Consider the following 15,352-nt stretch of genomic DNA (forward strand, 5'->3'; position numbering starts at 1 on the left):
GAGGATCCTATATTCAAAAAAGTTGTGCCAAATACGGCTAAGGTAACCTATGCCTGGGATAAGAGAATCCTAAGTTTTTCGAATAAACATCTTTATAAAATACTGACTACTATTCTTTCTACAGTTAAAGATGTGTTTCAAAGGTATTGTGATGAGATATATTCTTCTAGTGGCTTTAACCAGATTTAAAAAATTCGAAAGATCTACCGCTTAATCTTCGATCACAATCTTTGCAATTTTGCAGCCACATAAAGACTTGATTTTTCTATCCTTTACACTACTATTCCCCATGCTCAGTTGAAAGATCGACTCCACCATCTCATTAAACAGAGCTAAATGGGATTCATAGATAATAATTTCTTGTTTTGGGTTACAATAATTCACATTTGGGAAGAACCACACTGAATCTACCAGAAAATATACTAAAGATGATATTATCAAATGCTGGAATTTTTTATCGACAATATATTTGTTGAGTTTGGAGAATTCAGATTTGAACAGACAATCGGTTTTCCAATGGGTAGTAATTGTGCACCCCTACTAGCCGATTTGTTTTTGTACTCGTATGAAGCAGAAATTAAACAAACCCTTCTAAAAGACAAACAGGAAAAGCACCTTGCGAAATTCTTTAATTTCACTTTCTGATATAGTGATGATGTCCTATCACTGAATAACCCATATGTCAGCCAATACTTGCATCTCATATATCCCATTGAACTTGAAATTAAGGATACTGCTGATACTAGAAATACTGCTTTATACCTTGATTTTTTCCTCAATTTTGACACAAATGGACGACTTCACACGAAAATCTATGGAAAACGGAACGATTTTAACTTCATAATTATCAATTTCCCATTTCTCAGCAGTAACATACCCTCTGCCCCTTCGTATGGTGTTTACATATCTCAATTAATACGTTATTCTCGTGCATGTTCACACTATACGGAATTCGTCTACAGGAGTGTGCTCCTAACGCAGAAACTGCTCCTTCAAAGTTATGAGGAGGACAGATTAAAAATGACACAACGAAAATTGTACGGACACAATCACGAATTGGTTGATCCATACGATGTATCTTTGTCCAAACTAACTATAGACATTTTGACCACGTGTTAGATTGTGGTTTGTAATTACGTCGTCTGATCTCTTCATTATCGAACGTGACTTATTACCGAATGTTACTGTTTTGATGAGTGTGAATTCGTATTGCTTTAAGACGTGGCACGGTACTTATCCATCCCAATTTAATTTGTTGAGTTTTGATGTTGTGTTTGTTGTTGTCATCAGATTTTTTCAAATGTTTTAACGTTTGTAGTTGTAAATCGAATGTTTTCTGTTGTATTGGGGGACAACTACTCATCCAGTTCATTTGTTAGACTTATTTTTGGGTCAACAAAATTTACACTATATATTTGGTTTGCAGTTTGATCAGAACAACCACAAAGCTAGATAATACGATTAATTATCTAATAACTACTTCAATTAAATGTTAATTAGTATTATACTTTTCACTGTTATTGATATAAGTTAGATTAGTCATACAAATCTAATCTTGGATTTCATCCAAATTCTCTTAATTTTCAGAACAAGTTTTAGGAATTTATATGTGACGTCACTTTGGGCGGTGCATTGACTTTGACTAATAGGGCTGTGGTTTTGTAATGTATTTGGTTTTTAATTCTATAGCTAATCACCACTTCAGTTTAATCATGTATATCTTTTATATAGTCATTTTATAAAATTCACTGTTTGCAAAACTATGTGCCCTGTCATACGTTTGTTTTTACTAATCAGGATACCACTAAATATTAAACAGAATTCGAGATACTCTATAGTTTTAGTTTTGTAAATAACATTGCAAAATATGGTGTATTGTGAACAGGTATTAGTGGAACGACTATTAACAGTCTGAGTCAGATGTTTCTACTTGAAAGTCAGACATTATTTGTTCCTGTAACCCCGCCTACTACAAAAGGCTGGTGAGGAGGAGTCTGGATAACGAAATTGTTTTCAGCAATATCTTGGAGGCTTAATTTTTTTTATACAGAAAGCCAGTTCGGGGAGCGGGCGCTTGACAGATCCTTGTTTCTTAGGTTGTTTTCTGATTCCTTTCCAAATTTCGTGAATAAGGTTAAACAAATTTATCAAAGAAAGGAAGAAAGTTCAGAGTAAACCGGTGGAAACTTTTTGTGGTTTAGGATCTACTTATCGTTTCAAAATCCCTGAGACCACTAGGGTTAATAAGTGGGATTCGTGTTGTTCAGTCGTAGTATTTGTATGTTTTGTTTTGTATACTGTTCATTGTATGCCCGTTTAGAGCTCACTTCGCCTAATGACTCATGTTATTTTTCGCATTACTTGACGTCCATCGTCCGTCGTCGTCGTCATTCGTTAACTTTTGTAAATTTTCTCCTCTTGGTCCAAATTAACCAAACTTGGCCACAATCATAGCTGGAGTATGTAGTTTCAAAATTGGTGCGATGAACCTCGTCTGGCTACTAACATCGCCGGGATGAATAAAAATAGAATTTTGAGGTAAAATGCAAGTTTTTTTTATGCCCCACCTACGATAGAAGAGGGGCATTATGTTTTCTGGTCTGTGCCTCCGTTCGTTCATCCGTTCGTTCGTCCGTTCGTTCGTCCCGCTTCAGGTAAAAGTTTTTGGTCGAGGTAGTTTTTGACGAAGTTGAAGTCCAATCAACTTGAAACTTAGTACACATGTTAACTATGATATGATCTTTCTAATTTTAATGCCAAATTAAAGTATTGACCCCAATTTCATGGTCAAGTGAACATGTAAAATGATAGTGCAAGTGGGGCATCCGTGTACTATGGACACATTCTTTTTTTGTTTATTTTTTTGAAAACTGAATAGAGAAAATCTGACTGGAGCAAATCGGATTCTGATTGTTAAGCTCTACATATTGTCGATATGCGTCAAAATTGACGACTTCTTATAATAGTCATTGCCATAAATGACATAGTTAACCATTTTTGTTCTTTATAACTATAATTGATATAAAAAAACATTAACTTGCATCAATTATCAGCATAACAAATAAATTTTCATCGTTAAAATCATCAGCCGACGCCTTATTAAATTTATTTCCCTCTGATGATGATTCTAACCGACATTTTTCCGTTTATGCGTTATTTCATAGAAATGAAAATAGAAAAATAAAAACTTAAATAAGCAAAAATTATCAGACAAAATAAATCTACAATTAAGACAATATAGATGAAATCGTATGACGTCTTCTTGGGATTAATGCCCTTTAAAGACGATTTTTATCATGTTTTGAGGGTTTTGCATGTCATGGTAGTAATTATAACTGGTTAAAAAACACTTTAAATTACATAAATGGTCAGCAAGGCACAATCTACTAACAATTCACATTTTGTTTATATAGACAGTTGTCTGTAACTCGTTAAATGAGTGATTACCCAGCCCCTCAATAAGGATTTTTCATTCCGTTTTGTGTTTGTGATGAAGTAAAAAAGTGTAAAATAAAAAGAGTCTAAACGGTCAGCAATAAAAGATAACGAAAACAGATTTTTTTGTCAGGAATTCTTTTTTCGTCTACAATGTTGGAAAGTTTCCTTTGTTGATTATGCACATATTCCAAGATGAGTGACACAGGCTCCTTAGATCCACTTGTAATTTTTGCTATGACATTGTCAGTTCGATTGTTTCTTATGATATTGCATGTGCTTTTGTTTCATTGATCAATGTATTTTTTTCGATCGTAAAGGAAGATGACAATAATTCTCACCATTTAGTTATAACATTAAGGTTACTCTTTATATATGTACAACTAAATATGCCCACTTTTCAAATTTGACAACCTTAGACGATATAGTACAATCAACAATCACCACAATCTATCAAAAACATTCTTCTGATGTTCACGAGAAAAATATTGTTTCTTGTTCAATTATTTTTGAAATATCCAAAGACTCTGAGGGAACTACGATATGCATTACAGCAAGGCTAATATTCTTAAGTCCGAGGCTTCAATATTTGAAACAATTTATTCGGGGAAATCTTTTCAGTTGTGATATTTGTAGTTATCCAATCACCTCATTTCGAATTTCAAGATGTGAGTCAAGATATGAAGCAGGCTCAATTGTATCTATGACATAATTTATTTAAAATTCGATCGACTATGCACGTATTCACCAACCTTTGATTTTAGGTTTGTCATTGGAATTGCTTCAATTTTGTGGAATGTGAAGTTATATAATGATGCTAGCTTATTCGTTTCTTTACCATTTTTTTTCTTCGGTTGATGTTTCAGATTAAAATTGAGAAGAACTTTGATTGTCCTTTATACTTCTTTCTTGGAAGTGTCGTATGATGAATATTATCGGTTCGTAAGTGATTTAAAACAAACGCATAACTTTTAAAATCTTATTACATTTAAGCTAACTTCTAATGAAATATTTATTTAAAGTTAAAATAAAATAACATCAAATTTTATGTCTAAAGCATAAACATATTTTTGATAAAGTTTTAACGCCTCTTTTTATTATTTTATAGGATTTTGAAAAGTTCCGTGCTTTATATAAAATGTGCTTCGGTAGATCATTTCTTTTCATTCGGTTTTAATGATTATAAATTATTTTATACCATGGCCAGTACTGTGTAATTTTGTCCTTTTATAAGTTGTTTTTGTGCTTCGTGCCGTTTATACCATTTCCAACTGATTATGATAGTTTGTTATGTTTCACAGTAGTCAAAGATACGGGAAGTTTTTAGCGGGGAGTGTTGAAAAAATGTGATCGCTGCCAATATGCTAGTAATTTTGAATGCATCCAACCTGTCAGTCATACCTGTAACGTGCGCACATTAAGCTTTAATCGTGTATTGGGCGAAGGAGAAGCGTACTTAAATAAGCATATATCGGGCGTTCAAGACAAATACGGTTGCGTATGCCTGGCGTTTGTCTAATGTAGATAGAATGCAAGTTAAGAAGGAAAAAATCGTATCTTGGACAATTTATTGTAGGGTGTGGTTGTTACAAACATTTCAAACACACCCCGCATACGTTTTAGTTAAAGCCGATCTCGAAGTGTCTACAACGTGCCCTTAACGTGTCTCAAACTTATCGGTAGCGCGCTCAACGCGTTTGTAGCATATGTATAACGTGTGTGTAGCGTACAGGTATACGCTAGACACACGCTTCAGCTGAATGAAAATGGTTTTGCTGCATTAAAATTTCCTCGAGTTGTAGCGTTCACCAAGCGTATACCTTTTGTATTTCGACGCACTTCAAACTTATGCAACGCGCGTATGACGATTACTTAGCGTTCCTCTGGCGTGCAACTAACGTATACCGATCTTGTCAATTTTCTCTGTACGTTTGGTGCACGCCGGTCTATACGCCAATGTGTGACGCCGGCATTACTTCAGTAATAAACCGGTAGACTGTTTAATATACCCCTTCCCAATATATGACGACGACCATTAATTACACATCAATTTCAAATTACATTTCATTACAATGAATAAATGACCATATTACGTAATATTTTATAGTATTGTTTAAGGAAAATGTGCAAAATGGCAAATAAAACTGTCTGATTTATATTTATCAATAAATTGTCATGTAAGCAGAAGTAAAATTTAAATTGTGGTTTTTGAAATAACGTTTCATATAAGTTTAAAAAATAAGTGTTTTGAATAGAAAATGACGGTGTCCTTAACATCAAATTTTACTAAGAAAATCTAATTCTATACATCAAGGTCAACATTAATGTTCCATCAAGAATGCGGAAAGCACGTTTACACAGCTGTATAAAAGAGAGAAATAGTTGAGTATGTATACAGTCATACCATTGATACCATCGAAAGACAGAAACCAGGTATTACAATTTCAGATTAAGAGTTATAAGCTCGAGTACTAAATTAAAAAAGGTGCACATATATAAACATTTAATGACATATAATGACACTAGTGATATCTCAACATAATTATTTATACTTTTTTGCGCAATGCATCTTAAATTATATTAACATCAGTTATTCATAACTTTAAATGCGTTTTGAAATACATTTTAAATGTCAACAATTACTTTTATATGTTGTCATATGTTCCTTAACACCTATTAATCTATTTTCAGACAGAATGAATACTTTTATAACCGTACTCATAGTTTCCGTTGCCTTTGCAAATGCTGTACCCAGATATGGCGGCGGTAAAGGAGGTCAGTTGTTTTCATTTACATAATATGATTTTCGCTCTATTTCACCAAACAAAGGAAAATTTCAAAAGGAATTACACTCAATTCTCTTTTGGCAATTATTCTATTTATTCTAACAAGTTTGAATAGTATTTTAAGTGATCTAGTCATCTATAAATAGCTGCTGAAATAGTTCTTAAAAAAAGAATAATATTGATATGAGATAATCTTATTTCACATTCAATCTGAGACTTGATTCAGTTTTATAACGAAATTAATATGACTTAGATAAATGAATGATTAGGGTTTGTTGACCGTCCAATGGCTAATAAATCATGCACACACAGTACAAGAACAAGAACTTAGTACACGAATCGATAAATTATAAAAATTAAACGGACCTGGTCTTTAACCTTCCAACTTGGCCATTACGGATTCCTTAGTCGGTCGTAGCAAAGAATCTATAAAGTATAAAGAGCGTTAAACTGCATAACATTTTACGGTTTCACATTCTCTCAAATATAGTCTACCACCAAATGTCAGAATAAAAATATTCTCAACTCTTTTTTCAATATCTTAATGTAAATACTTTGGTATGACAATTGTTTCGTTTGGATTACGTTCTCTTCAAACAAATACGGATTTTATTTTTGAATACGTTTGTAAGAAAGTGAAACATAAGTTTCTGATATTACGTCTAAATACCGATTTTTCTTATGAAGTGAGAATTTTTAGATTATCATAATCATTTTGTTTCTAACGTATAATCTCAAAAAGGATAATTATATAAATATGGCGCGGTTCTAATCACAATATCGACAACAAAAGACCATTTGAAAAAAAATTGACTGCAAATTAACTGAAGATCATACACATTTATTATATAACTAAATTTGTTTTGTTATCATTAAACATAAAAGTATGAATTATTTCAGTAGGTGGATCAATCAGTGGGTCAATTGATGGATCTATTGGCGGAAATATTGGAGGTGGCTTTGGAAGTGGACTTTCTAGTTCTCTCAGTGGTGCTCTAAGCGGAAACTTAGGTGGTGGCATCGGAAGTGGAATTGGAGGCTTAGGTGTATCTAATTCTCTCAACGCTGCTCTAAGTGGGAATTTGGGAGGTAGTCTAGGAGGTGGGCTTGGCGGTAGTAGACTATCCAGTTCACTCAATGCTGCTTTAAGTGGAAACTTGGCCGGAGGCATCGGAGGTGGTCTTGGAAGCAGTGGAATATCTAATTCTCTTGCTGGTGCTCTAAGTGGAAATTTTGGAGGTAGTCTAGGAGGTGGGCTTGGCGGTAGTGGACTATCCAGTTCACTCAATGCTGCTTTAAGTGGAAACTTTGCCGGAGGCATCGGAGGTGGTCTTGGAGGCAGTGGAATCTCTAATTCTCTTGCTGGTGCTCTAAGCGGTAATTTGGGAGGTAGTCTAGGAGGTGGTCTCGGCGGTAGTGGACTATCTAGTTCTCTCAACGCTGCTTTAAGTGGGAATTTAGGAGGTAGTCTAGGAAGCGGTATTGGCAGCAGTGGCATTTCAGGTTCTCTGGCTGGTGCTCTTAGCGGAAATGTGGGAGGTGGAATTAGTGGTGTTGGTGCCGGCAGATCTATCTCCATCAGCATTAGTGCATACCTTAGATTGATTTCTTACATATCTGCTCTTCAACAAACCATCTCTGCCAATACCTTAGCAGCAAGTTTGAGCGGTGGAATCAGTGGTGGAATCAGTGGAGGAATCGGTGGTGGAGTAGGAGGTGGATTCATTGGTGGTGCTGGTTCTAACTTTGCTGGACAATTTGACGGTGGATTTGCTGGTTCTGTTGGCAGATCTGGATTCGGAACTGGAGTAGGAAGCAGCGGATTCGCTGGACAATTTGGAAGTGGATTTAGTGCACAAAGTGGAAATCTCGGAGGTATTGGAGGATCAGGCAGTTTGAGCGGAGGACATTCCGGAGGATTAAGTGGTGGAATTTCTGGAGGACTAGGAAGTGGTATTGGAGGTGGTGCAGGAGGAATCAGCAGTGCTAGCCTTCAAGGTCGGTATTAAATGTCATCACCAGGAAAGAGTTGAACAACATAATTAAACAGGATCTCTATGATATAAAATTGTGCGATGCGATACTTTATATGAACGAACGGTATTAAAGGTCGGTCATTTAAAGACTTATCAAGCGTATCATATACGTTGACGTATCCGCATCTGCAGATATACCAAAAAACAGTACATGATCCCGAGCTTTAATTTTATGTACTTTCAATAATGCAAATGGGCGACTGATTAATTTCTAATGCAGAAGTTTACAAAACAATAACGGGAAATATCGAGTTTTAGTGGAATATGTAACCCTACTTTTAAAGATATTCCGGATAGTTGGAACAGTTTACAGGCATGATAGGAGTGAATACGATAAACTCGTTTGTTTGTGTATGAATTTGTGCACACGTAGAACCAAATTGTTAATTGACAAACAGAGTGATACTCAGTACTTTCTATTACCTTTTATGATAAAATCGCAAATAAACAATATTCAAAGTTGCTTACATGTATATATGTAGTACATTTGATATTTTTTGTGTTTATTCATATAAGATCTTGAAACATTTTTAATCTAGATTATTAAAGGATTGTGTACGATATTCTTGTACCTGCCCTACATTGGCTCCTTTTTAAGGGCATGTAAAAGTAGTTTATGAGAACACCCCCCCCCTTTTTTTTTTTTACAAAACACCTCTATCACAAATATTGAAAGTGTATGTTTGATTGTTTCGAAGAGATTCCTATTGGGTTTTTTTTAACTGAAGTATGGTCTTATTAATAAGCTCGGGATCACATAATAGTTTTTGATATATCTGTAGATGCGGATACGTCAACGTATACGATACGGTTGATACGTTTGTAAATGACCGACCTCTAATAGAAGGGATATTATTTTATTCAAAGTGCTGTTATATCCTTCATCTTTTTATCAACACCGACTTCAATAAGATTTCCCTCGTTTTTTCTCGTCCTTTTTTAAGGGGGTGGTATATATTATTATTTTTTACTTCATCTACAATCTTAACGTTGTTTTCAGCTGCTCTTCAAGGAAGTGTAAGCAGTGGATTCGGTGGCAGATCTGTTGGAAAAGGTAAGCATTTAAAAGAAGTTTCAAATATAATTAAAATATAACATGACAGATGATTTGAATCAGACAATAAAAACATGAACAGTAGAACTTTTACAGTGTAATTGGTAGTTAGGGCCAATTTACCTTGAATTTGTTTTCAGTGACTCAAAAATCATTAAAATATACGAATCGAAAATCAAAAGGTGAATATTATTCACTCGAAACGTTTTGGTTTTTTTTAATTTTACATCTGTACATGGAACCTTACAATCAGAATGTTATTAATAATTAATAGAATATTTATTACTATAGTAATTTGTTTTCTTACATATAACTAACCGTTAATCAAAAGTTAATTTTTTTTTCATTACGTGATCTTTATAGATTTGATATGCAGTATAGGTTGTACAATGGCATGAAATTTAATATAAGAACAATGGACCTAAACACATTTGCAATAAACATCTTATCAATCCGTACAAAAAAGTTACCTTAGTGCTTTGCATATTTTGTATTAAGACTCACATAAAAGAACTTCCGAAATTAAAATGAGTCAGTAAAATATTTTAAATGGCACACATAATGAAGATATTACATTGATTGGTAAAAGTTTGATTTGAAATTAACTGACAAAATCAGGGATACAAGAAATGATATGTAAACGTGTTATTGTTGTTTATTAACGTGTTTGCAAAATAAACAGTGCTTTGACATCAATATATGCTAATACACACATTTTGTTTTGTAGGATCCGCATACTAAATAACAAATGTATATTTGTTTGACGCCTGAAGTCGATGAACGAAATACTCCATTTCTCTTTAATTGTATTATATCGGTATTAGAATAAACATTGTCATCAGAAGCTATTGAGTTCAGTCATTTGTTTTCCTTATAATATAGTCAATTCCCAAATAAAAACCACTTCCATGACCAACAGTTATAATTATCAGTAAAGACATAAAAAAATATCTATGCATTATTACATGTTTCTTACAAAATAATAAAAGTTTGATATTCGTGCTAAGTACAACGTACTAAAGCTTAGTATAATGCACCAAGAACGTTCCATATAGCTGGGTCAAACAAAAAAGGTTTTTAACCTAAGATACTGTGGGAATACGGTTAAAAAAATCGGGGCTACAGAACAATACAACTTTAGCGAGATAAATAATAACAACAGTTGTATACCGTTCTTCAGTAGCAATAAATCGATTTGACTTAAACTAATTCGATAACTTACCAAAACACATCAACAAAAAGATGAAAACAACGGCAAACAACGGAAAGACAAAAACACTGAAATACTACAAAAACAAACGATAACATACAAGATCCAGTATCGCTCACCTGACTCGACCTGGGTTTTGGAAATCATATGAAAAAAACAAATTTGGCTACTAATTAACAACACTTTGCCAGCACCTGATTAGGAAAGGAGCATTCATGATATGTTTGGTTTCATTCAATTCAGTGGTTCTCTAAAAGAAAACTTTTGTATGCATTTCCCGTAGGGTCCTACGTTAAATTAAGTCACCCAATGGCGGCCATCTTGGATGATTGATTTGCTCCAAAGTAACAACACTTGTTCAACACCTCAAGGAACATTCATACTATGTTTAGTCTTATTCCATTCAGGGGTTTTCTAAAAGAAGAAATTTGTATGTATTTCCCGTAGGGTCCTATGTTAAACAGTCACCCTCTGGCGGCCATCTTGGATTTTTGATCCGCTACAAAGTAACAACACTTGGTCAACACCTCATAAGGAACAATCATGCCATGTTTGGTTTCCTTCTATTCGGTGGTTTTCAAAAAGAAATCATTTGTATGCATTTCCCATAGGGTTCTATATTAAACTAAGACCCTCGCTGGCGGTCATCTTGAATGAAGATTTGGCTACAAAGTAACTTGGTCAGCACCTCATAAGGAGCATTCATGCCGTGTTTGGTTTCATTCCATTCAGTGGTTCTCTAGAAGAGGTTCAAAATGTAAAAAGTTCACGCCGACGACGAACGACGACGGACGACGCCGGACGACGGACGACGAACGTCAAGTGACGCGAAAAGCTCACTTGGTCCTTCGGACGAGTTTAGCTTAAAAAAAAGGACTACTCGATAACAACTTAGTATTCATGACTTTGTTAAGGCCATTTTGATAAAACGAAAGGTGGAAAGCCAAACATTCCGCTCATATGGCAATATTTAAAATACAATTCATATGAAAACATTACAAAAAAAGTCAACAAAGACTCCCATATGTATTGACTTACAACCGTCAATTGGACAAACTATCACTTTTCATCCGGATTTGAGAAAATTAAAAAAAAATTAGAAAAATCACACCACATTTTTTCAAGATCTTTCAAAAGCCATCAGAACTAGTCTTTCGTTTGAACTGAATCTTGAAAGACTTGTCGGTGAGAGTTCTAACATAGGCATTGACAGGCTTGTTATGAAAACGGTGTCTGACTTTGAAGCCAGTGTTGCATACTCAGATTTTTACCATACACTCATTTGGTAACAACAAAATGCATCCTATTTCGCAATTGTCTTGCAAAAATGCGTATACGGTATATTTTCTACTGTGTAGAAGTTGGAAACGATATGTCGGTTAGTCTGGCCAATCATTCACAACAGTTAAATTAGCCATCGTTGTAAATATAACTGTAAGAAAGACTTTCAGCGCAGTTGTCATTTTAGACCCTCTGATTACAATTAGGCAGATTTCAATCGAACACCATCATTGACCACAACACTACTTGGTCTTGAGAGAAAAAAGTCATACAAGAAAACATTTAAGATAAGATAAATGAAAACCACGACACCAAATTTGTGTATTTAGAATAACAAAGTTGTCGACATTTCATGTTTGACAGCCCTGGACTATACTGTTCAAACACTCTGATTGAAAAATACCCCGTCTTATATATATATTTTAATTAAACGCAATTTTCGCTGATATGGGACAATGCTTGAAAGCATAAATATATTAAAAATAAACAATGAAAATAAACAATACATAGCAAATTATGATTTATAATTATTCTTTTTATTTTTTGTTGTATACATAATTAAAATAGTCCAACAATATAAGACCTGAAAAATACCATAGCGGATGCATGTATATACACCTGCTGATGTGACAACTTGAAAGCCCTTCCAACATTATTCCAGCGATACCACTCGTTACCAGAATATGTCAAATTGGAAGCAGGACTTTGTCTATTTAGCATTTTTCATCATTTAATTTGTTTTGATATAAAATAGTTTAAAATACCTATAGTGATTTCCATCATTAGGATGACCTATCTATGCTTGACCATTAAACTTTTATTTTGGGAGTGTGGTTGGATTGTTGTGTCGGTTTGCAATAGATTAATCAACAGTTTTATTTTCATATTCCCTTTTCAAGCAGTTTATACAATGTTCTATCCAAACACAATCAAGTGTTTGCTTGCATCTACTCCATTTGGACCCTGTTGGATGGTTTTCCTCACTGGGAATCATACCACATCTCCTTTTTTGTAGTTATGTGTGTATATTTTTAAATATTTTATCCTCTGCATGAGAGACCTCGATTATTCGAAGCCACCGTCGGTCATTATCTTTTAAATTTCTAGTTAATAGTGCTTTCGACTGTTATATTCGTTCATTCAACTTTTTAAAAAGGATTCTTTTAAAAAAAAAAACGAAACATAAGGCACATGTTGAACAGATAGAACACACATGATTGGCATATGTGTTGCAGCAGCAAAACTTTTGCAAATGCATTTTTGAAATACTAACTACAGTTGAACATGCTAATGTGTGATCAAAAGCATGAACGGTGATGCATTTTGCCGATATTCCATTCACAACATTCACCATGAAATTCATTCTTATTTTAACACGCATTCTGAACTAGTGAAGATATTAATGACGTGTGCTGAAGGTTTATGTCGGTTTCGATATGTATCGATCCCTCGTTTACGCCACCGAAGCAAACAAATCAAATATCATTTCAAGACGTCATAGCCGTTTGGACAAATTTTGACACTGCCATCAAATTTTCTCTGGCCCATGCTCCACATACCTAGTCAGCCTTGTTCTCAATCTAATGCCGAAATTTTTGCTTTCGAAAAAGAAGCAAGCTGAAACAAAATAAATCAAACACAACCTACCAATTTCTCTTTAAAATGACCAAGTTTATATAAAACAACTTTTAAACCAGTACTAATTTCATAACTTATCGTTATCACTAATTGCAACTGAGTTTTTTTTTTAATAAGCGAAGAATATTGACACAATTTGTACGACCCAAATTTTAATAATAATCATTCTTTTCTTCTCAAACACACAGTGCAACATGTGTGTCCCTAAAGTGCACGGAGAATATTTTAGATACTCATCATCAGTCCCAACATGCTGAACAGCACGTTTCATCCACAAACGACTTGTAAAGAGAAAAATAACACAAATTTCTTACTCGGACAAAACATTTTAAACGGAAGTCTCTTATCAAATAGCAAAATCAAAACATCAAACACAGCAAACAAATGGACAACAACTGTTATATTCTTGACTTTGTATTGTATTTTTACTTATGCAGAAAATGTTGGAGTAGACATTGTTTGTATAGCTAGCTTAACCACTCACTTGTATAACAGGTGCATAAATTTCCATTATATTGAAAACTACATGACAACAGAATAAAAGAAACAGGTATAATAGGTAAAAATTTCAAAAAAGGTTTACAGCTAAGAGTTCCAAATGGTGAAGTTGAAATCATCCCTTCTTAAATTTTATGGACGCCATCACGAGTTGGTTGACCGTTATGGAATAACCGTTTTACAAATGATATCGGATATGTTCATTACGTCGTAACTACAATCTCCTTCCCTTTCATGAATTTGACCTATCGAATTAGACTATTTACCAGATTTGTAATCACATAAGCAACACGACGGGTGCCGCATGTGGAGCAGGATCTGCTTACCCTTCCGGAGCACCTGAGATCACCCCTAGTTTTTGGTGGGGTTCGTGTTGTTTATTCTTTAGTTTTCTATGTTGTGTCATGTGTTCTATTGTTTTTCTGTTTGTCTTTTTCATTTTTAGCCATGGCGTTATCAGTTTGTTTTAGATTTACGAGTATGACTGTCCCTTTGGTATCTTTCGTCCCTCTGTCTTACAGCAATCATTATTGTGTTACAATGGTAATCGAAATAAAAACACAGTTAAATATCAACGAAACGAAAAGGCATATAGACAAAAGACATCAACAAAAACAAAAGACAAGAATTCATAAACTTATCATAGCAAAATATCACGATGACGGAATGTATAATATTCGAGCCACATCAAATGGATATTACTAAAACTAGACTAAACTGTACAGATAATGATAAAAAATAATACTTGTTATGATATAAAACAACGTCAGTACCTAGAATCTATATTTCGAACACAATCGTATATTATTTGTGAAGTTGATACGTAATATTTATTAACAAGGTCTTATTAAAGATTATTATCCATATATCTGAATGTAAATTAAATGGTCTGGCTTTGCAATACTCGAATACCAAAAGTTCATTAGGCTTAATCAGGTACGAAGGTGAATGGCACTGAGGACCCAATATTCCGAATGCTTTTTAGCTCAACTGAATTACAAATGTAGCCCAATTGCGCCCATTGATGTTTGTATGTAAAATTGGCCGATGTAAAACTGTCGCAGGTAATAGGTACATTGGTGTTTGTGATTGTAAATCATCATGTTAATGCAACTGTATTTGTAAAATCTACTTCTTCTATCATTGTTATTCAAAATTGTTGTAAATAAAAAAAGATCAGTAACATATTCCTGATTCCTGTTCAGGCGAATTTAGATTTTAAGGATGATATATTTAAAGAGAAAATGTTTTTTTGGAGAGACAACATAAGTATTTGGCTTATTTTGAAGACATCACGTACTTACATAAATCATCAAATTTTAAATGGCGTTTTATCTTAGTAAGACCAGTAGACCGTGGATATACCCTTTCAAAATAAATGACAAAGACCAATAAATACGTGTCAATTTTTGAA

At 34.0% G+C, this 15,352-nt stretch overlaps 1 protein-coding gene across 1 annotated transcript; it reads left to right on the forward strand.

Annotated features, from left to right (window-relative positions):
* Positions 1-6,128: 6,128 nt before the first annotated feature.
* LOC134713692 (uncharacterized) lies at positions 6,129-10,121 on the forward strand. The gene is made up of 4 exons (XM_063574981.1): positions 6,129-6,210; positions 7,122-8,219; positions 9,258-9,311; positions 10,039-10,121. Exons 1-4 carry the CDS (start codon positions 6,132-6,134, stop codon positions 10,050-10,052), a joined length of 1,245 nt encoding a protein of 414 aa, XP_063431051.1. The 5' UTR covers positions 6,129-6,131; the 3' UTR covers positions 10,053-10,121.
* The last annotated feature ends 5,231 nt before the right edge of the window (positions 10,122-15,352 follow it).

The sequence above is a fragment of the Mytilus trossulus genome, chromosome 4, assembly GCF_036588685.1.
Source record: "Mytilus trossulus isolate FHL-02 chromosome 4, PNRI_Mtr1.1.1.hap1, whole genome shotgun sequence".
Lineage (NCBI taxonomy): Eukaryota > Metazoa > Mollusca > Bivalvia > Mytilida > Mytilidae > Mytilus > Mytilus trossulus.

Excerpts from the sequence above, each read along its gene's own strand:
- LOC134713692 (XM_063574981.1), top strand. The coding sequence starts at position 6,132 with ATGAATACTTTTATAACCGTACTCATAGTTTCCGTTGCCTTTGCAAAT. Across the intron at positions 6,211-7,121 it reads ATATGGCGGCGGTAAAGGAG|TAGGTGGATCAATCAGTGGG; the intron begins GTCAGTTGTTTT and ends GAATTATTTCAG. Across the intron at positions 8,220-9,257 it reads CAGCAGTGCTAGCCTTCAAG|CTGCTCTTCAAGGAAGTGTA; the intron begins GTCGGTATTAAA and ends CGTTGTTTTCAG.